Source organism: Fibroporia radiculosa (assembly GCF_000313525.1).
Source record: "Fibroporia radiculosa TFFH 294 genomic supercontigs, scaffold860, whole genome shotgun sequence".
NCBI lineage: Eukaryota > Fungi > Basidiomycota > Agaricomycetes > Polyporales > Fibroporiaceae > Fibroporia > Fibroporia radiculosa.
The window spans coordinates 22,150-48,028 of NW_012133245.1; the positions used below are offsets into that span (position 1 = coordinate 22,150).

At 50.4% G+C, this 25,879-nt stretch overlaps 9 protein-coding genes across 9 annotated transcripts; 4 read left to right on the plus strand and 5 right to left on the minus strand.

The window, feature by feature from the left end:
* Positions 1-909: 909 nt before the first annotated feature.
* FIBRA_01732 (uncharacterized protein) lies at positions 910-2,158 on the plus strand (the record flags this gene model as incomplete). The annotated part of the gene is made up of 7 exons (XM_012323603.1): positions 910-936; positions 983-1,012; positions 1,064-1,109; positions 1,160-1,171; positions 1,236-1,756; positions 1,816-1,917; positions 1,976-2,158. 7 exons carry the CDS (start codon positions 910-912, stop codon positions 2,156-2,158), a joined length of 921 nt encoding a protein of 306 aa, XP_012178993.1.
* A 623-nt stretch (positions 2,159-2,781) lies between these two features.
* Positions 2,782-7,212, plus strand: FIBRA_01733 (uncharacterized protein; the record flags this gene model as incomplete). The annotated part of the gene is made up of 23 exons (XM_012323604.1): positions 2,782-2,814; positions 2,863-3,120; positions 3,176-3,254; positions 3,304-3,388; positions 3,436-3,553; positions 3,604-3,722; positions 3,773-4,193; positions 4,244-4,345; positions 4,396-4,512; positions 4,563-4,661; positions 4,714-4,837; positions 4,902-5,059; positions 5,112-5,156; positions 5,211-5,368; positions 5,424-5,516; positions 5,568-5,685; positions 5,736-5,853; positions 5,902-5,946; positions 5,998-6,004; positions 6,053-6,127; positions 6,188-6,837; positions 6,891-7,040; positions 7,094-7,212. 23 exons carry the CDS (start codon positions 2,782-2,784, stop codon positions 7,210-7,212), a joined length of 3,291 nt encoding a protein of 1,096 aa, XP_012178994.1.
* A 185-nt stretch (positions 7,213-7,397) lies between these two features.
* On the minus strand, positions 7,398-8,291 carry FIBRA_01734 (uncharacterized protein; the record flags this gene model as incomplete). Its single annotated transcript, XM_012323605.1, has 3 exons — positions 7,398-7,519; positions 7,572-8,007; positions 8,058-8,291. 3 exons carry the CDS (start codon positions 8,289-8,291, stop codon positions 7,398-7,400), a joined length of 792 nt encoding a protein of 263 aa, XP_012178995.1.
* A 544-nt stretch (positions 8,292-8,835) lies between these two features.
* Positions 8,836-9,819, minus strand: FIBRA_01735 (uncharacterized protein; the record flags this gene model as incomplete). The annotated part of the gene is made up of 7 exons (XM_012323606.1): positions 8,836-9,033; positions 9,096-9,223; positions 9,280-9,408; positions 9,463-9,534; positions 9,606-9,647; positions 9,701-9,742; positions 9,798-9,819. 7 exons carry the CDS (start codon positions 9,817-9,819, stop codon positions 8,836-8,838), a joined length of 633 nt encoding a protein of 210 aa, XP_012178996.1.
* A 323-nt stretch (positions 9,820-10,142) lies between these two features.
* FIBRA_01736 (uncharacterized protein) lies at positions 10,143-11,685 on the plus strand (the record flags this gene model as incomplete). The annotated part of the gene is made up of 5 exons (XM_012323607.1): positions 10,143-10,310; positions 10,424-10,487; positions 10,542-11,112; positions 11,163-11,439; positions 11,518-11,685. 5 exons carry the CDS (start codon positions 10,143-10,145, stop codon positions 11,683-11,685), a joined length of 1,248 nt encoding a protein of 415 aa, XP_012178997.1.
* A 423-nt stretch (positions 11,686-12,108) lies between these two features.
* On the minus strand, positions 12,109-13,401 carry FIBRA_01737 (uncharacterized protein; the record flags this gene model as incomplete). The annotated part of the gene is made up of 1 exon (XM_012323608.1): positions 12,109-13,401. The coding sequence occupies one exon, from the start codon at positions 13,399-13,401 to the stop codon at positions 12,109-12,111; it is 1,293 nt and encodes a 430-aa protein (XP_012178998.1).
* Positions 13,402-14,156: 755 nt separating this feature from the next.
* FIBRA_01738 (uncharacterized protein) lies at positions 14,157-18,114 on the minus strand (the record flags this gene model as incomplete). Its single annotated transcript, XM_012323609.1, has 11 exons — positions 14,157-15,414; positions 15,466-15,560; positions 15,617-15,633; positions 15,693-15,771; positions 15,826-15,842; positions 15,897-16,001; positions 16,364-16,591; positions 16,644-16,746; positions 16,809-16,896; positions 16,950-16,984; positions 17,044-18,114. 11 exons carry the CDS (start codon positions 18,112-18,114, stop codon positions 14,157-14,159), a joined length of 3,096 nt encoding a protein of 1,031 aa, XP_012178999.1.
* A 1,006-nt stretch (positions 18,115-19,120) lies between these two features.
* Positions 19,121-19,851, plus strand: FIBRA_01739 (uncharacterized protein; the record flags this gene model as incomplete). The annotated part of the gene is made up of 5 exons (XM_012323610.1): positions 19,121-19,307; positions 19,364-19,514; positions 19,562-19,635; positions 19,688-19,703; positions 19,758-19,851. 5 exons carry the CDS (start codon positions 19,121-19,123, stop codon positions 19,849-19,851), a joined length of 522 nt encoding a protein of 173 aa, XP_012179000.1.
* A 361-nt stretch (positions 19,852-20,212) lies between these two features.
* On the minus strand, positions 20,213-25,731 carry FIBRA_01740 (uncharacterized protein; the record flags this gene model as incomplete). The annotated part of the gene is made up of 28 exons (XM_012323611.1): positions 20,213-20,609; positions 20,673-20,821; positions 20,871-21,015; positions 21,075-21,181; positions 21,235-21,415; positions 21,469-21,557; positions 21,612-21,690; positions 21,739-21,977; positions 22,030-22,081; positions 22,141-22,245; positions 22,293-22,408; positions 22,463-22,594; positions 22,651-22,830; positions 22,883-23,000; positions 23,057-23,211; positions 23,269-23,397; positions 23,448-23,605; positions 23,658-23,745; positions 23,800-23,882; positions 23,941-24,046; positions 24,095-24,261; positions 24,325-24,545; positions 24,597-24,731; positions 24,788-25,037; positions 25,087-25,194; positions 25,245-25,326; positions 25,379-25,462; positions 25,522-25,731. 28 exons carry the CDS (start codon positions 25,729-25,731, stop codon positions 20,213-20,215), a joined length of 4,065 nt encoding a protein of 1,354 aa, XP_012179001.1.
* Positions 25,732-25,879: the final 148 nt, after the last annotated feature.

Consider the following 25,879-nt stretch of genomic DNA (forward strand, 5'->3'; position numbering starts at 1 on the left):
AGGGCCTAGTCGGCGTAGAGTTTCCGCTAGCAGTGGCCGAAGAAGCACAAGAATGAGAGGTAGGAAAACGGTGTTGTGGACAGAACTGCTTCTTGCATGTCTAGAGAATATATGAGTATACGCATGCGGAAACAACAGCTTATTGAACACACACACACCTCACACTTAATTGGAGAAAACAACACTTTCCCGCATTTCACCTTTGCACACACCGGACTTGATGTCTTCCGAGAATTTCCTGTCGTAAAGGAGCATTCCGAATTGATATGACCATCCATGCGTATATTAGGGTCCTGCCCTGGAGGAATAGCGACCGGAGTGTTGCATAGGGGACCTGAAATGGCTGATCAGACCACCTCGTTGAGTGTAGAACTGTGATTGGGATGCTTACAAGAGGGAGCAATTCGATCAAACTTGGTCGCATCAAATTGAGCACATTCGTGTACTTGAGGACGGAAGTGGTCGCTACAAAAGGCTTGATGGCAATGTTGGCAGCGGAACGGAAGAAAGTCCACTAGCATGCAAGAACGGTGGGAGCACTGCCGACCGATGCTCAGGAGTTGCGCGTCGCGGTCGGGGGTTGTTGCGCCAGACATAATGGTTCGTAGAACGACAGGAGAGGTCGAATGAATAATGACTGAGGGAATCGTAGCTTATAAACAGCGATCTAGTGGACGCGCGTCCACCCAACAGATGGACACGCAAGCAAACTGAGTCTGCAGGCTGCAAGACGAGCTGCCACTGGAACATTCCGGTGGCGTATTAAGGAGGATACACGTGATCATGTAGATTTAGCGCTCGTATCGGAAGATTGGCGCCAGCGGAACGCTAATTATAGTATTGGTGACTAAATAGCTGAATGAACGAGGGCTACTTCAAGTTAAACTGACGAACGTTATAAACATACCCATGGCACCCACTGTCACAGTTACATTCGTAAGCATTTTAGATTTAATCGTTCGCTGCTTATACGAGCACACAGATCAGGCATGGAGAGTCGACGGATAACTTGGTCAGTTCAAGCACATCTCGAGAGCCTGAGCTCGGATTCACCCAGTATTAGCGAAATGTATGGGCAGGTTGGAAGGACTCACCTCTGTCCAACCATGGTGAGTTCTTAGAGATTCTGGATGTTGCAGGAGCGCTGACCGTCGTTCAGGAATGAATGCAAGTTTGAGATCTCACTGCTAATAATGCGGGGACATTATAGTGACTCACGGGTTGCGCACAGCAAGCAAAAGCGCTGGGCAAGTCACTCTCTCACATCCGTTTCACGGCAATACATGCCTCCCCTTTGAAACGGGCACTCTGGACTGCACAGGCAGTACACGATGCACAACAAGAGCCGCAACCCCCGCTCACAACCTCCCCGCTTCTGCGCGAACAGCACTGGGGAATCGCTGAGGGAAACCCTTGGATAATGCAGTTCAAACCCGGTCTTACCCTTGAAGAGCATTACGCTCGCAACCTATATCCAGTGCTTCCGGATCGCTCACAGAAATTCCCTGAAGGAGAAAGTCTGGACGACCTGGCACAGCGAGCGAAACAGGCCATCAACGATATCGTGATGCCATATGTCTGGCAGGCCGTAAAAACGGGAGAGAAAGGAACTCATATCGCCCTTGTGAGCCACGGCTTGTGCATAAGCGAGCTTGTTCCCGCGTTGCTCTGCAAGGATGTTAGTGGCATACACCCGGGACACAAGTACAGAGGCCTTTTGAATACAGCTTGGGCAAGAATCACCATTAATGTTAAAGTGAGCTCACAGTTCGCCATCATATATCAACCTCCGTAACAGTGAGCCGCAATTGCCAGGGTGCAAAGGAAGGTGAAGCGCTAGCTTTTATAGATAGTAACCCTCCTCCGTTAGAGATACGGGTCGTAGACTTCAATAGCCATGATCACTTAGACGACATGGTATATTTATCCATTCCTGCCTGTTTTTTATCACTGACGACATGGAAAGATCCGACAGAAGGGCGGGATTGGCAGCGCACAATTCGATCCGAAACAGCAGAGTATTCGTGCTTTCTTCGGAGGAGGGGGAGGAGATGCTGATTTGGAGGAGGGACGTAGTGAAAGCAATGTACGGGATGAGGTAGACGTTGAGGTCCAGGATGAGGACACGCTGACGGCAAAGGAGGCTCAGAAACTCTAGTATATGTCTATATATGAATTTGTTCCCGGGACTAGTTATATGAGAAAAATCCGTGAGGAGTAACATCAAAGACGCACTTTGTTACCGGATTGACTATTCTAACAGGCATCTCATGGCGATCCATACGGTAGCAATTTCTTCAGCCGTGACGTCTGCGAGTCATGAGAATATGCTGTTTGGGACAGTCGATTTTTTCGTGCTGGACTTTTATTAACGTTGAGATGCTTGTGGCCAGCATGACCCTATATTCCGGAACGGAAACGCAGCAGTTAACAACATACGGCAAGTAGTCATAAGCGGGAAAGGAGAGCAACGTACGCGTTTGAATATGCCGGACGCCAGAGACCGCCAGCGCTTCTTGGCTCCTGAGTGACTCTTAAGCTTGGGATATTGCACCAGCGCAGATGTCGAGAAAAGACGAGCAGTACACAGGAGCCGACCAAACATGTTTTGAATGTCGAGGAATACCGGGTGAAATGTCGCGCTGGTGGCGTTGCACTCGCGGAGGCGCTAAATCTGGAGCAGACTTATTTGATCGACGTCACGTGCATGTACTCGCGTACCGCATACCGTTTGAGGGATGCGCGGAGTCTACGCACCTTCGTTCACACTTGTTGCTTGCCATGGCCTCCAATCCGCAGGATGATGCTGATCGCGTATGAATATCATCTTCACATTGTGCTCAGTGCTAATTGAATATACAGATTCGCCTGAAACGGCTGGCAAGGCTCCAGGCAGCGAGCCCTGTAACTTCACCATCCGCCCCGTCAACTCCTCCGCCCGCTACTGCAACTGTACCCAAACACAAACCTACACAAACCATTCAGAAACGTCCTACGGAGGCCCCTGTAGTACCAGTGCCCGCTGTACCTAGAAAACGCCCGTCGACTGCGCCGGCGCACATTGATCTCTCCCATTGGGAGCACGAGGCGGTCGGCAATGTCTTCAACGTGACATTAAGTGTTCGTTTTAACACACTAATTGCGTTGAATATTCTCTGACACTTTAATTTAATAGAAAGACGTCGCGGAGAAGAGTGGTTGGGAAGTAGTGTGGCTCAAGCATCTCGCCGCTGAGCTCGCGTCAGAAAACATAGGTAAGTGAGATCATCATATGCGGCGAAGTCAGTCTTGATCATGAATTAGGAAGCCCTGATGCAATCCGCTTGAACGCTGACATTGCAGATCGACTTCTGATTTCCCGTCTTGAGTTGGACCCACAAGCAATGTCGTAGGTCGCGCATTAGTCATGCGCTCTACTCGCTAACATATCCGCAGAGACGATCTGGAATATCTCGCTGTAATTGCATCCCTTCCCGCGGGACAAAGTGCGTTTGAGTACGTGATATGCTGCTGGAGACGGCTCAATGCCCTCAAGTCTGCGCTTTTGAAGAAGGTAAAAATGCAGTGATCCACTTTCGAATCTTTATTTATTCCAATTTCTAGAATTTATCACCTGTTGAGACACAGCAAGGTCTTGATATCCTGGACAAGTTGCGCCATTTGATTATCAGCTACGCTGGCTTGATTCTCCAAGAGCCTGAAATGTTTCCTCAGCCGGAAGGGTATGTAGTGCTTGTCCACAGTATTTCGCATGAATTCTCACGATTGACAGACGTGTTGTTGGTCCTTCTGAGCTGGTTGCATCGCTCTTATCGCTCCACTCGCTCTCGGCGCCGTTATTCTCGTCACCTGCATCCTCTTCACGGACGTTAGCCCCCTCAGAAGTGGAACCATTCTTGCAAGACATGGTTAAGCGGTTTGAACCTGACAATGAGATCGACGGCGTTCTTGGCCCAGTTGTCACCCAACTTTGCTTCCACGAGTCGCTTTTCCGCACTGAAGGCCTTGCTGGCGGCGTACAAACCTGGCGGGGAGTCATAAGTGGTCTGGAGGCCTTGGTGAGCATCAAGAGCTTGGCAATTATGATCACGCGATTGGATGCCTGGGATCCTGCGAATGCGCTGGCCCCCACATTCGAGCGAGTAAGCCTGCTTGGGCCTCTCCTTAGAATGGGCGTATTTGGCAGAGAATGGGTCAGTGTGATATCATTTAACTGCACTATCCACATTGACAATTTATGAAGCCGGTGGTTGCGGACACATATTTTTCCAAAGCCAAGGATCGTTCTCCAGGCGACATTCAGTCATCTACTGCAAATCTGCGCGGGACCTTGAAGACTTTACAAGTAGTCATGTCTCTCACAATTTGACTATACCTCTGACAGTATGCTTGTAGTCTTCTCTCTTCCAGGTCATGAATAGCCTTATCCGTGCTTCTCCGGAATCTCGAGAGGCGGTTTTGCAGTACTTTGCGCATGCGATTTCCCTCAATGGAAGGCGAGCTGGATCGCATGTAAGAATTCACTTCTGGGAGATGCTATGGTCATTCACGCTAGGATAAAGGTTGAAGCTGAGACGGTGTCATCCGATGGTTTCATGGTCAACTTGCAAGCGATTTTGTTCCGGTTTTGTGAACCATTTATGGATGCTAACTACACTAAGGTTCGCCGCGCGCGATCACGGTATTATTGTTTTATTGATGATACCCTCGTAGATGGATCGCATTGACAATACATACTATGCGCGCTCTACCCGCATCAATCTCAAAGAGGAGACCAGGATAAATGCTACAAGCGAAGAGGCGGAGCAATGGCGTCAACGTAACGAGGTTTCAGGCGGTATGGCCTTTTTCACTGGCAACATTTTGTTCGTGGTAGAGGATACTGATTCACATGAGTGCAGGTTCACCAAATTTCATCTCTGACATTTTCTATCTTACCCTTGCCATGAATCACTATGGCTATCAGAAAACGATATCGACGTACGAAGAACTTGCTAGGCAGTACGACGATATAAACCGGCACCTAGAGACGTTGCAGGGCGATGGGTCTTGGCGCTCAGTGAGTAGAGCAATAGCACGCTCTGACTATCTGTCTAAAAAAGCACCATTAGACACCTCTCCGAGCCCGAACGGAGGCGGCTATCAAAGCAGTACAAGTAAGCTTTATCAATCTGATTGCTGAGCAAGTTATACATATATTACTACGATAGGCCGAGATGAACAAAGTCATGGCCAATCAACTTGCGTACACGGTACAGCTCGCCGATCCGGAGCTCGTTTTTCGATCAATCAGCTTCACCAATTTTGTGTCGACGTGGCTTATTCGTATGTGTGACCCTAGGCGAACACACCCAAATCCGACAGTAGAGTGAGCCCAGAGATTTTAACTTGATACGGATTACCATGTCCTCACCTACCCCCAGTCTCCCGCTTTCCAAAGATGTTCCAGAGTTATTCAAGGTAATGCCTGAATACCTCTTTGAGGACGTCGTGGACTATCATTTATATGTTACTCGGTTGGTCACTCCACTTACTAGAAATGCGTTCTCCTGCTCATAATGTCTTAGCGAGAGTCCCGATAGCTTAGATCTATCTGGCAAGAATGAAATACTTATATGGGCGTTGACGTACCTGACATCGACCTGGTATATCAAGAATCCTTTTCTCAAGGCCAAGCTTGTCGAAGTATCTACCTATCTAGTCTGTGGCATTGCATGCGTTCTGACGATATTCAGGTGTTGTTTTACGCATGCTGGAACTGGGGAGGACGTCGTAGCGCAATGACGACAACGCTGAACTCTCATCCCATTGCCCTAAAATACCTTGTACCTGCTTTGACGCATTTCTACATCGGTCAGTTTTCTTTATTGAACCGTCAACGAAAAACTCATATCACATTAGAGGTGGAACAGACAGGTGCAAGTTCACAATTTTACGACAAATTCAGTGAGTATTTTAATCTTTGACACTAGTTATATCTGACAATGCCGCTTGCAGACTCTCGGTAGGTTATGTTTAGAGACTTGGGCGTAGATATTGATAAACGACGTAGACGGAACATTGCTTATCTATTCAAGACAATCTGGGAGAACCCTATGCATCGCGAGGCGCTCAAATCTGAGGCCAAGTAAGCTCCGTCCAATTCACTAAGTGAATATGCAATGCTTAAGCGGCTCTTAATCTGTAGAGATAACATTGAGAAGTTTGTCCGCTTCGTAAACCTCATGATCAATGACGTGACATATCTCATGGACGAATCCTTGAGCGAGTTGTCCAAGATTCACGAAATTCAGACAGAGATGGAGGACACTGTCACATTTAACTCGCAGCCACCACAATATCGTCGAGAACGTGAAGGGGCCTTGCGGTCTCTTGAGCGTCACGCATCTGGCTACGTGCAACTCGGGAACTCCACGGTCAACATGCTGAAAGCCTTCACAGGAGAAACGAAAGATCCTTTCATGGTTCCTGAGATCGTAGACCGTCTGGCCGCTATGCTTGATTACAATTTAGTGGCACTCGTTGGTCCCAAGTGCCAAGACCTTAAGGTCAAGAATCCGGAGAAGTACAAATTCAACCCTAAACAACTCTTGAGCGATATTCTGCAGGTATATCTTAACTTGAGCGATCGAGGCGAATTCGCCCGGGGCGTAGCAGCGGATGGTCGTAGCTATAGCAAAGAGCTTTTTGAGCGCGCCGCGGGTATCGCAAAGAGAAGAGTGTTGTTGAGCGATACGGACATTGAGAAGCTACTCATGTTCGCAATGAAAGTAGAAGAGACCAAGGCAACTCTTGAAGCTGAGGAAGATCTGGGTGAAGTCCCTGATGAATTCTTGGGTATGTGTTGTAGTCCCTTCGTCTAAAATCGGCACTAATCACTCGATCGGTAGATCCGCTAATGTTTACTCTCATGCGCGATCCTGTCATCCTGCCAACGTCGAAGGTAGTAGTCGACCGGTCTACCATCAAGTCTCACCTTCTCTCCGACTCGAAAGATCCGTTCAATCGTATGCCCCTCTCCTTGGAAGACGTCTATCCAGGTAAGACAATGCTGCAATTTCCTTTTGCTCATTCACCGAGCGATATACTGTAGATGTGGAGCGGAAGCAGCGCATCGATGCATTCTTGGCGGAGCGACGGAATAAGAACACCGCCTTGGACAAATCCATCAAGGAAGTTGTGAAAATGGATGTTGACGCGTCGGAAGGCTGATTATTGAAATCCATGTGTAGCATAGACTCATCTGTATATTTACATATTATGCACGGACGATCCTTGGATCCTACGAACCCCGGAGCCAAATACAGCTGTGCATAAGGAATTGCCCGGAGAGTGTGGTATACAAGCATTTGTCGTACTAACCAGGTAGCGATTCGCACAGCAACCCTATGTCCAGGTCACTTCTTTTTCCGCTTGGTACCACGGCCTCCAGCTGTAGAGCCACCCCTGCCTCTGCCTCCGCCGCCTCGTCTCGTGGGCTTTGTGGTCTTCCGCGTCAGCTTTGTTGCAAGCGGGAGTCCTGATCACCAGAATGTCATCAGCGAGAGTACACATCACGCTGTCGAACTCACCTGGTGACTCTCGACCTTCGGGGTCCTCCTCTTCTGCGTAATCGGTACCTGCGTCTGTGCCGGTAGCAAGACTTGGGGTGGGCATAGCGCTCTCGTCGCCGCTTTCTTGAGTTAGTGCGCTGCTGTCGCTGTCACCCCCAACGAGACCGGCCATGTTTTTGAGCTTGCTTCTTCCCTTCCTAGTCTCGCGTACTGCTGGGCCTGGTCGAGAGACAGCTGACGGGGACTGTGCCGGGGATGACGAGGGGAGAGAAGCGGTGGCTCGCATTCGCCTCACAGCAATGAGAGACTCGTAGTGCTCTTCTGACGGTAGTGAATACTCATGACGGAACCAGGGGTGCGAGAACAGGTTTTCTCCTGGCGAAGGCGAGCGAACAGGGAGATCTGTCGGTAGGCGCGTCGGCTGAGAACCAGGAGGATCGTATCCCTCGACCTCCTGCAAAACATCAGCAACAGCTATTCACGCTTACATACTATGCTTCTTACTATGTTCTCAAGTACGTCCAAGTTGTAGCAGCTGCGCAATTTCTTCCAGACATCGTCTATCGAAATTGAGTGACCAGTGTCCCTGAGAATCGCGTTGCAGATGGTAAGGACGTGGAAATGGCGATGAAGCCCAACAGGTCGTGCGCGCATTACAGAGCGGAAGAGGGCGATCTCCCCCTCGACAGTGTCCAGGAAGTGATTGCCAGCGGTTCCAGCATCATTTACGACGGACATTATGGGATAGGAACGATGCGCCGCAGGGTGCATCCGCGATCCGTTCCATGGCAGAGACAGAACGGCGCAGTTGCCGCCCGACCGAGCAGTCGTCGGTGAGCGTCTGGCCATTTTGGGAAGGTTGAGTTTTGCATCTTGCAACGTCTCAGCAAATCCGGGTCGAAGGTAGTCCTGCAGATGAGATGACTCCGTGCAGACAAACCAGTTTCAGACAGTCTGATTTCGGGCATTCATGCTTCTCTTTCACTACCTTGTGCACGGTTGCAACTCTCATCATAATTGTGATAGGTTGGATACCCACTTACTCTTAATCAAGTCACGCTAGACTTCCGCTCACAGGGATTAGCTTGTAGCTAACACTAGTAAATCCGTAACATACGGGAGGGTGGAGGTAGGATGGCGGATCGGAATTCATGTAATGCTGAGATAGTCAATTTTGCAACATGGCATAATGCATACACATGAAGACGGCATTAGCTGCTCCGCACCGTGAGCATAGTCATACCACATCCCCTTCATCTACACACCCAACGCTCGTGATGCCTCACGTCCGGGCAGCCTCAATCCGCCTGCGCGCAACCTGTCGCCTGTTGAGACCAGCGAACGATGGTGCGACTACGTCCTTGTCCTTGCTCCGCTCAACTTCCTCAGATGATGCAGACAAGATGATCTCAACATGGCAAGGGTGGCCCTGGTAAGGGTTAATACGACCGTGAGCACGGTACGTACGGCGGCGGGTTTTCTATATAAGAATGAAGAGATCAGAACGACACGCAGACCGCACAGCTGAAACAACAGCCTTACAGGTGCTTGCTGGACAACGATGTTCTTGATGAAAAGATCCTCCAAGTCAATGTTTTTCGCGTCGGCGTTTGATTCAGCGTTCTTGAGGAGACTGAGGACGAATTTTACAGATTTCTCGGGCCAGCGACCTGTGCGAAGTGAGCGGTCGCGCGCTGAAACTGGTGCGCGTCTAGAAAACACGTACCTTGAGTTGCTTTGAACTGCTTGGCCTGACTCGCACGTCCGACACCACCAGCGAACCGACGGAAGGGTACGACCTGCTTGTGATCCTTCACGTCGGCCAGGTATGTATATGCTTTGGTCAGCTTGAGACCTACGCAGCCTCTCCTTAAACGCGCATTCGGGCACGATAGAATGACACACTGACCAGTCAGAGCCGCCGCAACTTCACGCATGTTCTTGAAGTGCGTGCGGAGATATTCACCCCGAGCACGCGAGGCTGCAGATGTGCATCCCGACGACGTTAGTATCCTTTTGCCCAGGGGACAGCGACAGCACTTCTGAACGCACTTTTCTCGGGGTTGGAGGCGAGGGCGGCGGCAGCGTAGCGAACTGCATACTAGAGTCAGTGGAGATTTTGGACAGCGAGACGACATCATACGCACCCATGATTTGAGTCTTGAGGAGTTCGGCCGGACGGGTAGTATCTTGGGGGAATCAAGGCTGGGTGGCTGAACTTTTGCAGCCACAACTGGCAAGCACCCGGCAACATCCGAAGCGCCATCTCGGCGTCGAGGGCACGTAGGCGAGCGCCGGTCTTCGTCTGTTCCTCTATGATCTCAACGCAGACTCTCGCCGCGTTTGTTCTCCACCTCTTGCCCGAACAGAATGCACGACATATGCACCTTTTCCTGAGAGTGTGTCCGCTTTATGCTCCTGAAAGATCCGCCGCGATGATGCTAGGCCTCCTGATGACACGGAGATGACACAACGGAGTCCACCTGGTGGGCACTGGATGGCCTTAGACAGCTTGTCTTCGCGATGACGAATGTCTTGGACTAGTTATATACCGCGTTCTCGACGGAATCTGTTTTGTAAGATTTCACCATGTCTCCTTTAATCTTCAACTCCCCTGCACCCCACGTACCGTATTATACCCCTGCGCAGTATCCCGCCGCAGGAACTGCTCTCGACCCTCAACCTGATGGAAAACCCATCCCGATGCTTTTTCAGCCTATCAAGATACGCGGCCTAGAATTTCATAACCGCCTATGGGTAGGTTTCCGTCAATAAACATGACGAGTCTCTACTCGGACAGGGCTTTCATTCACCTTTCAGCGACTACGTAAAGTCCCTCGTAAAATGGTTCGCTCATGTTTCGAATCTAGTTGTCCCCCATGTGCCAATACTCTGCTGAAGACGGCAAGCTTACGGCTTGGCATTTTGCGCACCGTAAGTAGCGGCCGGCTGGCCCTTTCCTCCACGTCTCACTTGTTCTTCCCCAAGTTGGCGGTATCATCTCTCGAGGACCTGGTCTCAATATTGTCGAGGCCACTTCTGTGACTCCTGAGGGCCGCATCACCCCTGAAGATTCTGGGCTCTGGTGTGATGAGCAGATTGCGCCCCTCCGTGAGATCGTCACTTTCGCGCACTCACAGAACCAGAAAATCGGCATTCAGCTCGGGCACGCGGGAAGAAAGGCGTCCACTGTTGCACCCTGGCTCTCCAAGGGCGACACTGCCTCCGTGCTCGCCGGTGGCTGGCCCGACGACGTGTGGGCGCCGACCGCCGGTGCACACAGCGCAACATACCCACACGCGCACGAGCTGACGAAGGACGGCATCCGGCGTGTCGTGCGCGCGTTCGTGGATGCAACGAAGCGCGCGCTGCAGGCGGGCTTCGACGTGATCGAGATACACAACGCACACGGATACCTGCTGCACGAGTTTGTGAGCCCTATCACTAACAAGCGCACAGACGAGTATGGCGGGAGCTTCGAGAACCGTATTCGGCTTACGCTCGAGGTCGTCGACGCGGTGCGCGCGGTGATCCCCCACGACATGCCGCTCTTTTTGCGGTGCGTTCTGATGACGCTCCCCTGTTCGATGATTTTGACCATATATTTAGTATATCTGCAACGGATTGGCTCGAGAAGAGCCTCGCTAACGAGCCATCGTGGCGCGGTGAGGACACAGTACGCCTTGCAGGTATACTCGCCGAACACGGGGTGGACCTGCTCGACGTCAGCTCTGGCGGCTTGCATCCTGCGCAGAAGATCCAGGGGGGGCCTGCTTACCAAGCGCCATTCGCCGAGATGGTGAAGAAGGAACATGGGGACAAGATCCTAGTCGGATGCGTCGGTGCGATCTCGGACGGACGGACAGCACAGAGTGTGTTGGATAAGGTGGGTGATACCTACGTTTTCTCGAGCTAGCTTCATACATGGTGAATATTAGACCTGTGCTAACTGTGCGTGGATTAGGGTCAGGCAGATGTTGTGCTCATGGCGCGGCAGTTCCAGAAGAATCCCGGGAGCGTCTGGCAGTTTGCAGAAGAGCTCGGTGTTGCTATTAATGTTGCGCATCAGATTGAATGGGGTTTCATGGGGCGTGGAAATGTTGGGCGGTCGCCGGTAAAGAGTAAGGTGTGACTCTTGTCTCTCAGCGGTATGTGTATGCGATGGCAACGATCAGTATTGTAAAGTTCATTTTGTATAGTAGTTGGCAAAGAATTATATGAAAGTCCGCAGTTCATGGCTCCAGCACCGACATGTAGGGTTGTGCCCAGCCTGGTTGTCTGGATATAGATAGTTGGTGCTTGGGCACAGTACTCGTTGTGAATTACAACAGTAGTGGTGCGAGCAAATTGGGAGATTAAAATATTATAAAAGTAATCTGTAGATGGAATATAGGTCGAACTAAGACCATGAGCACATGCGGTTCAACGGTGAGTACTGGTACAAAGAAATAGTTGGAGTGCTGCTTATCAGCATCTAAAAGAGTGCGGGTAATTCGAAAGTACACAATATGTTACAGATAAATAGCGCCATCCGCCGACGTCTGCCTTCGTCCTTCTAATGGACCCGCAGCGCCCACCTGTACCCGAGCCACACATCAGACGTGAAGGGCATCTGCACGCCTTCGAGGTCAACACCAGGAAGTTGCTCGAGTCTCTTCAGCATCAGTCTCGTCCCGAGCACACGTCTCAGCCGCACGAGCACTGGAGGAGGGACTTGTACCTTCTTCAGTGGCCGACCCGCCGCTCTACGTGCAACCACGATCGCGCGCACCATATCGAACAACAAGGGACCCCACCCGTTCACGAACGCCGCGGATTCGTGCTCCTGGTCCGTGCCAAGCGTAAGGTGCTCCAGCCGCGGGAGCACCCCTGCGGCCGGGGAAGACAGGACACTGGGTGCCTGCATGAGCTCGAGGAAGCCCTGTGCAAACGCATGCACGTGGAAGCCGGCGAAGGCGAGGTGCACGATGCTTGGGAAGAGTCCAAGAAACTCGCCGAGCCGCGCCCCAACGATGAGCGGGGAGGGCTCTTCAGGCCGCCCGGTCATGTGGAGGCGCAATGAGCGGAGTCGGGGAAATTTGCCCTGTGGTGTTCCTTCGTACGTCTCGCCGCGCAGCGCATCGATGTAGCGACCCGCTAAGCTGTAGTGCTCGATCTCCATCTCTTCTATCTGGAGAACCTCGAGAGCCGGCGCGTGCAGCACGCGCAGAATAGTGTCGTTTTGGAAGTAGTCGCCGATCTTCAGGAAGCGCAGGGCGGGGAAGTGCAGCTCTACGTTCGCTTCGAGTTTGTAGCTGGAACGCACCGAGAGGTATGTGAGCCGGGGCGACGTCGTTGCTAGGCTGTGGAGATCGACCAACGTCCAGGGAGCGCTTGCGATTTCGAAAGAGGTGAGCTGCGGGAAGGGTTCGTCCGCAGATAGCGAGAAGCCACAGTGATCCAGACGAATATGCTGTAGCCGAGGAGCGCCGCCAGGAAACGGTCTTGGGTATCCATTCGGGTTCCCGCCCAGAAGGATAGAATGGAAGGGACAGTCTACTTCCAAGACCTCGAGAATGGGTGCACGAAGACCAGTACCGCCGAGACGCGCCAACATCGCCCCGACCAGTTTAGGGAACGGGCTGACAATGCGCAGCTGCCGCCAGCGGGGAAGATGATCCAGCAGTATATCCAAGACAGAGAGCGCGAAGGACACCGGTGTAGGTTGAGTGAGCGATTCCTTGGATGCTTCGAACCGAATGTGTAAGTCGAGCGGACGAATCCTAGACCGCTCCAGCTGCAGGCGCAAGGCCTCGAGTGGTGTGTGAGCAGTGACACGGACGGTAGCCCACAGCCAAGAAGAATCCATTGCGACTGCTCTCCAGCGCCGAGACACCGCTGCAACCACGGACGAGAAAGGCCTCGCGCACTGGCATTCTCGTTCCTCGACAAGCTGACGCTCACAGTCGCACTGTGTGCAGACCGTGAGATCCTTCCCTAGCAGAAAGATGTGTTCCAACAGTTCGTCCGGGAGCGAATCGATTGTGACGGGGGCGCGTTCCTGACGCGTCAGTTGTGGGTATAATGCGCGCAGAAGTGGCTGAACACGTTGAGCACGCCAACCAAGTCAGACAAAGGAACGCGGTACTGAAAGCAAGCAATGCGTACCGTACAAGGCGAAGCGGACCTCACATAGTCAACCAAATCTAAGAGTCGCTGGAACATGGCTGGCTATGGAGGGATTCTGAGCATTTCAGGGCGTTAGACCAGGATTAAATACCTTTCTCGCCACTCACCGATGTGTGGCATGCTTATGTACGACGTGAAGAACAATGCGAAGCCACAGTCGAACATTGCTTTGACTGTGGCTTGTGGCCAGACTGTGATAGCGGCCTCATGGCCAAATCTGAAGTGGCGGCCTTGTGGGTGGCGCGTCGTGTCGCGGTCACGTGGTCATCGATAAGTACTAGACGCCAAAGCAATCGTGTGGCGGTGGCACTGGTAATTCGGACTACCCTCTTCCACACGTTATAGCAAACTTGTGGTTGAGCTCCATACGATCACCGCACACCAACTTCCGTGAAAACAACAGCAGACTTTGCTCAAATAAGCAGCTGAATTCTGTCATCTTGCAAACATCCAGGAAATCAACTGCGACACAACTCCCCCGTCTCTTTCTTCTGCCTCCTCTAACCTTAAGCGTTCTCGCACGGCTTCTTCCTCTTCAACAGCCTCTTCTACCATTGCTTCTCGTAACGAAACAGAGGTCAGAATTGTAGCCGCGGTCTCGTCCGCAGTAAACTGAGTGGCGGCTGCGGGTGGCGGGTAAGGCGACGCGGCGGAGATATCATTTACTTGATGCGTTGTAGGTGAGTGGCGATGGTAAGTATGTCGACCAACATGTGCAAAAAACGACGACAATCGCTGATGCATCCCAGTCGGAGCCACAGCGCCGAGCGAGAGATAGCGCAATCCGAGCGACGCATCGCGGTCACTATACCTTAATTCCCCAGTTAGATGGATGCTGTGGCTTCCATACTGCCTTCGACGGGACGGGCCAGGGCGTTGTGTGTACGTAGCTGTCTCCACGTCATTCTCTTTCTCAGCCGCACCAACTCGAGATAGAATGTTTACTGGCAGCTGAATCCGCTCGTTCCCGTTAAATCGTCTTTGTCGACTGTTAACAGTAGAATGGTCATAAAGACTACCCGGGCTAGCAGCGTCAGTCAACAACGATAGCCTTGATGAGAGGAATTCGTCTTGTCGCCGAGCGCCGAGCATTCCTGAACTAGGTTGGGATGTGAGAGATCGGCGCACGACGACCGTGTCGTCCAGATCGAGAATGCCGAGAGGATCACGAGGAAGCCAGAGCTCGTCTTGGATTGACCGCGCGAAGTACGGATTGTCGTATGTGCGATCTGGAGATGGCTCGTCGTCCCAAGCTGGGTGTGGGGGATGAGGGACGACCAATGGCGCCTGTGAGGACACTGGTTGCGTCTCGTCTGGTTTGGGATTGCCAGGCTGTCCTCTCGCACTACCAGGTACAAGCGACGTACGAGTGATGTCCTCAAGCTCCGATGTAGAGTTCTTTGCGATAGCAGGTGGCATAAACGGATTAGATCGACGACGTTGACTACGACGAGGCCGCCTGGGGAGTGTAGCATATCCGTCTTCAATTCTATCTGGAAATCGCCGTGGCTGTACCCCAACAGGCAAAGTTCGAGGGAAGTCATAGTATGTGCCTTTGTGTAGCTCTCTAGGGCAACTCTCGATCGGCTGCACCTCGTCGAGGAGTTCTTCCGTCACATTGCCCTTTCCGCAAACAATATCTGCTTCGATTATATCATCGCGTTCGAATCGGGCGCGACAAATACGAGTCAGCCTATGGTGGCGTGAGTGGCACGTACGCTACGTTTTGTCGACACAAACTCACAGAAGTTTTGCACTGGCCGTTAATACAATGAGGATAGCAGAGACCACAACATTAGCTGTTATCTTAAGCACCACCATGTAGGCCATAAATACAACCTACAAGCCATGTATCAGCGACTCATAAGACCGCAATCATCTGTATTTAAACGAACCTGCGACAATATGAGTCCTTAAAGTCAGGCCAGCTCTGTTAGCAACAGACTTCTGGTAGAGGCATGTTGATTTTACCATCACATGAATAGCGTATCAACCGAATCAGAATGGTTTGTCCATTGCCTTCGTAAGTTTTCGCGTATACGTGAAGAAGCTGGCCGTATCTATTTAAAATACACAAAATGGCGCATACAGATAGCGCTCTCACCTGATTCTTAATGACAACTAATAGCAATGAGCACCCAGATTCAGAAGCACGATTACATACAGCTTACTCACCTGCCCCGACGCAAAAGTAAATGAATGCGAAAGGTATGACAAGAGGATTCAAGACCGCAAACATCAGCAGAACGTGAACTGCTAGCATGTGGTTTGGCAGCCAGTCTAGCGCATGGATGAGTCGGACAAGATGTTAGATTCATAGTGCTGCAGGCTCTCACAGTAGTAATTGAATGTGCGCGGACGTATGCCGACCGCCCTCTTGCGAGGTGTAACTTGTCGCTTGGTACGCGGATAGAGAATGAGGGGAAGCTAGCACACCTATTCTGGATTAACGCGCCTATACGCAACACTATGACGCGTACCCCGACTGCAACAGGTAGGCGGATCGTTAGCAATCGAGTCTCGAGCGAGTAACACGAGATACGCCTCACATAAAGCCAGTTCAAGACCGCCATGCATCGCCATCGTGAATATTACTAGGATTTTCTTAGTTCAATTTCGCGATGGATCCGGACACTACGTACACCATCCAACATAAAACGGCCCAGCTGTTGGAAAGCTGTCCGCGACAATTTGAATCACCTTCAGGCCGGAGGTGGCGGTGAAGGACACGAGAAACGATTGCAGCGCGGCGGTACCGACGCAGAAGAATATAAGCACATTGACAACAAGAAATTTGTAATAACGTGTCATGATGCGGTCATGCAATGTAGACAGCATAGCGATGGTATGAGCCTTCTTGGCTATCAGAACTAAAAGGATTCTCGTCAGTTGGGCATCACATTTGGATCACAATGGTCTTACGGAGAATAAGAGGTATCAGGAGCGACAAAAGCGACACGAGGACAGTGGGGACAAAGGACTGTAATAATTCTTCTTCCCATTCATGGTTGTTGAGGTATGTTTCCTGCACATATACTGAGCTACACGTCCCAACCTTCCGACATCAGACATTGAGCGTTCACTTACGAGGCCGGGCCAATATGTACTGATATTTTGAATTGATACTAGGCCAACAAGAATTGACACTGGGAACACCCAGAACGTAGTGAATCCCCTGAGGGCTCGTTCGATCGCCGGTAATACTCTGTAAATCATCATCGGACTCACCAGACACCGAGGTTAACGAGCCAGTCCTTTACAAACTACAATTTCGCTTTAATATTCTAACAGAGGATCTCGGAGCGTAGGTTATGACTCATACCTCGACTCTGAACGATGGTTTCATCAACCGGAGCCAATCTAGATCTTCGTAGGCAGGCGCCATTGTCACAAAACACTGCAAAGGATTGGTAGGGTGCACGGCCAGGAACTTGCACGCTCTCCTCGCGTCAGCAGGATCGGCAAACGTAACGAAGGCAGTGGATGTCGGCTCATAATCTCGGAACGCTTGAGCGCGCTTCTCTGTAATGAGCGAAGTGAGCAGGTCGAGCTTTGCGGTATAATAGTCGATGGATGGCACTGTGTGGCCGCGAAAGAGAGTCGACAAGTGTATGAGGGGCTGATACGCATCGAGCACACTACGTGGAAGACTTAGGAGTGCGTCCCAAACGCTTGAATGTGGGACAATGGAAGGAAGGTTTGTGTCCTTCCTCCAATCCTTACGGTGCCAAATCCGACGTTTTTGCCCTGGCTGGACACCTGAAGAGGATGGGGAAACATATATCCCAAGTGTCCGGATAAGCAACTCTGTACGCTCTTCACCGATGGCTTCCTCATCCGCTAGGATGTGGCCTGGGCTGAGACTATTATTCGCCATGATCTGACTGACAGAAGCCAAGGCCCTCTTAGCCAATTTGATGTGAGCAGTCTCCAGCAGCGACAGAACCTCTTCCCGTCTCTCGAGCAAAGATGCCAGCTCAGACATTTTACGCACGAGAATTACTCGGTCGATAACAGGCGTGTCGGGCTTGCCCTGATCCACTTCAAGGTGCGTGTTATCTTGGGTAGTCAATTCCGACGGGGCAAAATGAAACCGCGGGTGGTTCAGGTGTGCAGGGATGTCCGTGAGTCTGTTGAGCAGAAATGTGAATGATTTATTGAGAAAGCCGGGCTGAATGGTGCTAGTAATGCCCAATGCCGGCTGAGCTACATGGCGTGATAGATAGTATTCAAAGTATTCCTTGAGTTCCCTCTCGGACCGCAATGAAGGTGGTACGTTTGTAACCATGACAGTCCGCATTCTAACGCCACAGCTTAAGCGATCCTTCTCGAAACTATCACCGAAATGAGTATCGTTTGGAAGCTGCTCCGTGCGACATCCGGCTCGGTCCATGTTGGCGACAATATTCGTTGCGCGAAGATGGAAAGCACCGCGGCATAACCACAGCAGAAGACACATCCAGCTGACAGTAAGCCATATCAGGAGGAGCAGGTGGATCCAAAGCAATGACAGTCCTTTCTCCGTAAGAACCAGGGAAGAGATTGAGGCGCGAGTCATTGATTTTGGCGAGACAGAATCGCCAGAGAAGATCACATGGATGGGCAGTAGGATCGGAAGGGTGGTGAAGGTGTGAATCAACGTTAGCCAGATACAACCACGCAGAAACCGTGCATATAGCGTGGCATCAATTCCACGGAGCTCGTTCAGACGTTCCTCAGGCAGCTTTAACACCTGTGTTACCCAACCAAGAGGAGCACCAAGTGGCGTCGGTGGAGACGGTCTCCTTTATGACCATGAAATACTTAGGAAGGAAAGTAACACATAGCGACAAAAGTACATACCTGGCCCAAGACCTTCCTTGATACAGGCTTGCAGAGCTCTCAGCATAAGGATGTAGGCCGGAATGAACAACTTACTATCCAAACTCCCAAGACTCGACGCTGCCTAGACCCTGGTTGCAACGTGCCTTGCGACGTTGCCTTTTCATGAGTTCATGAGATACAATACAAACAATTATGATACATCCGCCGATGACCGATTGGTTTATGAGACCGCTGTGTACGCCGCATTCATTATGGTAACAATAGAAAGGCAAAGTACGGACCTGTAGTCTCTGGAGAACGGTCGTGACTGGATGGTGGCCATCGTGAAAGGGGCGCGTCCACCCGACCAGAGGTGCGCCGGCTGGGAAGTGGTTCTTCGTCCATGTGAGTTCGAACTTCGAAGAGTGACCTGCCGAAGCAACAAATGTCTGCAAAGGTAGCGATCAAAATCGGCCGCGGAAGTCGAACCGAACCGGTAGTTTGGTTCTTTGAAGTCCGATTCGAGTCCGATTTCCTCCTGCACTCCAGCCTGTTGAAACCGAGCTGCATCCTCCGAGTCCGTACCGTCATTCGCTATGTCCGCCCTTCGCGCCTGCCAGCAGGCCCTCCCCAGGCGTGTGCTTGGGAGATCTGTCGTCTCCCTCCGTGGCCTCGCCACCGACTCCTCGATCCCGACCAAGGCTGCTGAAGAGCCCAAGTCCGAAATTGCCTCTACGCCAGAGAGAGAGGTCCTCACTGCCGACGTGATTAGCGGCGCGCCCGGTGGGTCACATAGGTTGTCCAAAGTCTACATGAAAGCTCAAGGGGATCATTCGAAGCTCAATTGCGTCACCGCGCCGTTAGAATATTCCAGCCGACGCGAAGTACTACACAGAGTGGTTCGGGCAAGTCGCATCGCTGGAGGATAGACTGGGATATTTTGCCAGGAGGTGGGCGATGGGAGAATCCTCTTATGGGATGGGCCAGCTCGTAAATCTTCCCGAAGAATCTGAGTGTCATGTTCTGACTCTGCGTAGAGCGGACTACATGCAGGGGACACGCTTGTCGTTCCGATCCAAGGAAGACGCTGTCCATTTTGCTGAGAAGCAAGGTGAGATACAGTTGGACTTCATGTATGTGCTCAATGATAACATGATTATCAGGCTGGGATTATTATGTGTAGGTAGTCTGGGATGAGAATGAATAAACGTAAGAGCTGATGTCTTTTTACAGGCAACAGCCGGAGATTAAGAGAATTCCTCCCAAGAACTACTCCGAGAACTTCCTATACAAACCGAATAAATTGCGTATTGTGCGCACGAAGTAGTTTCGCATGTATCTTTATCGCAGAATATATGCGGTCTGTCGCGCGTATTCTACTGATTTGCCTTGTCCGGACTCGCGATCTTATAACGGTGTGATTGAAGGGTTTGCTCACCCTCCTCCAACGTAAAGCATCAATTCGTGCTCCTTCCGCTTGGCAATACCCGAAGCCGATAGCACGCGTTACTGGCTCTATTCTTCCCCACTCCTTGTCGATGCAGTGTAACTCTTCCTGTTTAGTCACCGGTTTGTTCGATCTAGTAGACTTGCAATGCAGTAGTTGTGGGTATATTAGTATGGTGACAGTAGTACTACACGAAAGCTAACGTCATGAAAGCAAAATCCGAATATATACATGATAGCAGTTAGTCAAAATAGCTGTTGTCCTGGAACCCGACGATTCGGCTCACAGGCCGTAAGCTCATCGCAGGAGCTTTATCCACCACGGCCGTGCGTTCTCCGTGATCAGAAATAGACTCCTCGTCGCTGTCAGATCCTCCCTCTTGGGGGTTTGGCCGACCAATGACACTCATGATCCTGTTCCTTGCGGGCTTGGCTGGTTTAGTAGTTGGTTTCAATAGGAGCGTCTGAGCACATGTCGAAAGCGTGTCGACCAAGTCACAGTCGAGCTCGAGATTGAAGAGGTCGAAAATGTATCGCCGCACAGGCAGTCGATATTTTTGCGATGAGATGGTATGGAGAGCGCGACAAAACATGACAGGAGAGCTGAAAATGTCTCGGAACTCTGGACGAGATTTCATTCTGTACAGAAGAGGGGTAAAACGTATGAGACTGAAAGTCAGCCCTTAGAATCATGGGACTTACTTTGCTAACGATCTAGACGCATTATTTGCGATGACGGTATTCGCAAGATTATAAATCGCAGTTATTACTTCTATCTCCTCCTCAGATTTCGGGGGCTCCAACTGGACTTCATTTGCTCCCTCGTGAGATACACACTCCCAAGGAGGTATCTAAAGCAGAGTTTATTCCTGTGTGTAATGTATCCAAAATAGAACGTACATAGGTAAACTTGTCCACATCGACAGGAACACACAAGCCTGTTGGCATCCCTAAAGGTGACAAGGTCGCTTCCCACCGATAGTCGTCCAGAATTTCGGCACCTTGAGGAGTAGAGGAAATCAAGCCGAGCACAAAGAAGCATGTCCTAGAGGATACGTTGCGTTCAGAAGATTCGATTTGACACACGGAAAGCGATCCACGCACCCTCGGACCGAAAGAACTAATGATTGTTCGGCTATCTCCATAATTGACGGAATAATCTCTTCATCCTCAAGTAAATGTAGACCGCCCTCAGTGGCCCCAATATTCCCCTACATAGAGATAGTTACATCTCAATACGCTGCAAACACAAATTTAAACGCACGACAGCCCATAAAATGCTCTTCAGTTTCACGATGAGATCGTGATCGTCGCTCTCCAAACCGTGCTGTCTAATAAATTGAGCAAATTCAACAAAATGTCCCTTCTCCTGGAGGACTTGGTATCCAAGTTCCGTTTTGGCCATAACGCCATAGAAGTGAGGAGGAACGATCGACTCGAGATTCCTGGTGAATGTAGTTGAGTTGAGGTCCACTGATATCTCGCAAAATCTACTAACTGTGGCTCTTCATCGTCCTCCGCAGAGACAGAGCTCAATGCCTTTGTGAGATATACCTCAACATGGACTACATATTGCAAATTTCGTTCCTGGATTCCGCTATGAGTGAAGCCAACCCAAAGGGCAACATCAAAGTAACTTACATGAAACCATAGGTCCATTTCACGATCAATGTAGTCAGCTGCGTACAAGAACCGGAAGCCCATTGGTGTGGACATGAACCTGGTGAGGCGTAAGTCAAATTCTCAGTATATAGATGGTTTTTTTCACTTGAGCATGAGCCCATGTCCGACCTGACCCAGATGGTCAAGCGTTGGTTGCATCTCGACTACTGTCTGGAGAACATCGGGAGCTTCACAAGCTTCCTCTAGAAAATGAACGGCAAGCTCTTGGACATCGACTGCAGGATCATAAAGTTGAGTTAATAGTAGGCGTAAGGTCCACGCGTTGGCCATTGGACTAGCACGTATAAGAGCACCCAATCGATTCGTGGCGAATAACCGAATGTGCTATCAATTGAGGGGTCAGTACAATCTAAGGAGCTTGGGTCGAGATGTATACCTTATAACTAGACGTGAGCGCTTTCGACAGCACGATCCGTGAATGACCATCTCTGCGACGCGTATCTTCATCAGACTCATACAACATACACGAGAAGACAAACCAACGAACATGCCGTAGTCCAGATGCTCAATGATTTGCGTCGTCAAGTCCTCTCGACTCCGCAGCTCGCTGAGGTGGTAGAATGCGGTGAAGAGTTTGAACTTTTCCATCAGTCTGGAAAGTGTTTAGAGCCATGGTCATAAGAGTGCATGATTACTTACTCCAATCCTTCCTTCCGCTTGCTCATTGTGCCTAGCATCTCGAAGTAGCCGTATGTCAAGGTATTTTTAACGCGATGCTTCGAGAATATTGGGTCCGATATGGGATTGCTATTGAACTGCTTGACGTTGTAAGATGATACCATTAAATGTGCTATGATTAAGGTACCGACCGGATCAAGTTGAGCGAAGCTCTTTACAATTTGATTCAATAAGTCATCCTCAGACAAAAACCGGACACCCTCTGTACACGTCATGAGAGCATTTAGGAGGATGCATCCTAGCTTCACCCAGCGTTTGTTTGACTGGACTCAAGGACTCATAAGCACACAACAGTCACATGATAATTCGCATTCCATACCGGAGTATTGGGGAGGTCTGAGAAACGATGACTGAACGGGTGGAAAAACGACATCAGTTTTCGCATATAGCGTGTTACCCGAATGGCTTCCTCCAGTCTTTTTGGATTCAAAAGGGGACCCTCAATCAAATCTTGTAAGACATCGAAATTCCACTTTGTCTGATCTTTGTGTAGCATCACCTAAGAGCGGGAAGATGGGTAATATGGCGGCACTGTATGATAATTTGAGTACCTGGCTGTCCAAAAGATTTGCCTGGAACGTTTTGTCGTCCATCTGCATTGCAAGCTTCATCTTGGCCTGCTCAACCTGCCTCTGACCACGTCGAACAGCATCTTCGATAGAATTTGATCTAGGAATGAAAAAAAAAAATGAATAGAGCCAGCAGAGCGAACCCAGTGGTCAAACCTCGGTCGAGTGTCCCCCTTCTCCGTGCTGTTGGTAGGTTGGATCCGCGCCTGATGCCGGTTGAAACTGTCAATAGACAGCAAAGCCGAAGTACCAACGATACGGTGCTCTCCAGAGTGATAATTGGAAGCAAGACTGAATACCCGACAAAGAGACTGGCATTACACGCAAAAGGTGAAAATTACAAGATGACCGATTCACATGCTACGCACCTGTACGTGGGCCGCGATAGACAAAGGCAAAACCCTGTTAGCAGTCTGTAGGACCTCTGCCATTAGCAGTGTGGCTTTCCGTGATAAATTGGATCCGACAGGATTCTCTTCCAGCATACACGTCAGTGCCTGTAAAACAACATAAACACTGTTAAGATCAGGGCAAAATCGCCACATACATCCAGAAGCCCAGCTCCACAGAAAACTTGGACCAAGAGTGCAATATATTGGTTAGTAAGCTTCAATGACGGTCGCTGAGAAGCCTCTACCGGCTTCTGAGTCTCGAACGGCTTTTCGGACTTAAGAGGGTCCGAAGTTTGTTTTGTTTTACGATAGACTGAGTAGCATACATTAATCAAATCTTGAAAATTACTTTGGAAAAGACGGACTTGTGAGGCGCTTGCCGTTAATGAAGGCCTGATGCCATTCTGGCGCTCTGATATTAAGGAGGTCAAAAAACATGTCAAGAATGATTTCCTATGAGGCGGACTGTCAGGCATCATTCAATTTGCCTTCGAGTAGCGCACGTACGCGAGTTTCAAGGGACGGTATACGCAGCGCATCTATCAACGTGCGGATTGCCAGTTTGTCCTGCAAGCAGAAATACATCAAACCTGAAAAATGCGAATGACCTGAGCTACGTTGCAGCTTAGAGGAAAGTCAGGTACAAACCACTCCAAGTCCGTAGCATTGATGAGATCAGGACTGTGCATTCTTTCATTCGTTCTGCGTGCTCTTGCCCTTTCCCGTACGCATCAGTGACACCAGAAAGAGCGATCTGATCCTGGCTCAGCATATAGACAGAATGTTTAGCGATCCTGCTCACCTCCAGATCTACGCCTGGACATAGGTAAACCCGCGTCCGAGGCGAATCCACGATATAAAGGAACGCTGATGCCAGAAGTGATGACATCTCGGGGGGACCGTCAGCTAACGCATGAAGAAGTGTCCTGATGCCACCAGTATCCGCCATTAACTCAATGTCAATCACCACTGTTGGAAGAACGTTAGTGTGAGAGTTTTCAATGCATTTTTCCCCTTCAAGTATATACTGACAAATTTCGGTCAGAGTTTGGACAGATATTAATCTGAACGGATCCTCGATGGACTCTGCGACGGCGATCAGCGCACGCATGACTGCATTGGAGAGAGGGACTGCTCCGCAACCCGCCCCGCCGCCTGGAGCACGTCGTTCAGAGCCAATTTCGACGATAGCCCGAATGAGCTTGATGACCTGCTCCTTTTCGATGGCATGCTTATTGTCTCGAGATAACGATCTATAGTCGGGCTTTCAGTTGGCGACAATAAGTGCCAATGGCACCACCTACTTCACGATGAACCAATCAAGTTTCTCTCTTCGTAGACGCTTCACGGACTGGGAGTCAACTAAAGTATGTCGGATGAGTCGGTAGGCAACAGCGCGGCAGCGTTTCGACGCCCGATCCGAAAGCGAAGGTAGTACTCTACAAAAAAAAAACCAAATGAATCACCTACAACAAATGGCGACGGAGCTTCTCACGCTTGCACCACCTCACCAACATCCAATTCATAGCGGACGCGCATATTGCGCTGAAGTATATCGATCAGCTGCGACATTGTGTCGATCCTAGCACGGCTCAAGTCTGCATCTGTCGCATTTTCCGGAGCAGACGTAGAACTTGAAGGTGATGTAGAGGGCGATGTAGATATTCCAGAATGAGGGGATCGAGAAAGGGACACTAGCTTCCTGAGACACGAGCTGGCCTGCTGCATAGCAGAGCGGAAGTCGTCTAGTGAGGATCGTTAGAACACGCTTTCAAATGAATTTATCCTTCCAACCTCGCTCAGATGCATCCGTATTACGCCTAGAACCATGAGTGATGATGGGCTTGACAGATTTAGGCTTGTTGTTGGACTCAGCGCTCTGCTTGCGAGTCCTTGACGAATCTAGTGGACCATAAGAACGTCAAGACGACCAGACGACCATCGCAGCTCACGAGTCTCGATCGTTCGTGTCAGCGCATTGATCTTATTATTAGCAATCTCGAGTTCGGATTCAACCTGCATACGGAGGGTCTCCTGCGGAGGCTATTCAACATTCAGACATGAGTGATACATGAAGTGAACCCACGGAGAGGTCCTCGATCTGTAGCATATTCTCTGCACCCTCCTTTATACGATTTGCGAGATTGAGCTCATCGTTCAAGATTTTGAACTGTGCAGAATGAAGGTCATGACTAAAGTATCTAGGGATGCATGTTGAGAACAGCTCACAGGATCCTCTCTCTCCCTTTCCGGCTGGATGGGCACACTGGACCCATCCATATTATTACTTCCATTCAAGCCAAGACTTAAGTTGCCGGAGTTGAGAGTAGTTCCACTGAGCGAGACATTGGGACTCAAAGCCTGTGCCTCGCTCTGGCCAGGGCGCAGCGGTGTGAACGCATTTGTTGACGATTGACTGTCGACAGAAAGAGCCGGCATCTACTCAAAATGCGGAGGTGTTATGCAGGATATCAAGCAAGAGTGCAACACGCCATGCAACGAAACAGAGTGTCAATAGCTAGAAATGACCGACTCGTACAGTGTCGCTGTCGGGTACTGCAAGTCCGAGTCAGCAGCCGGCGTTCCA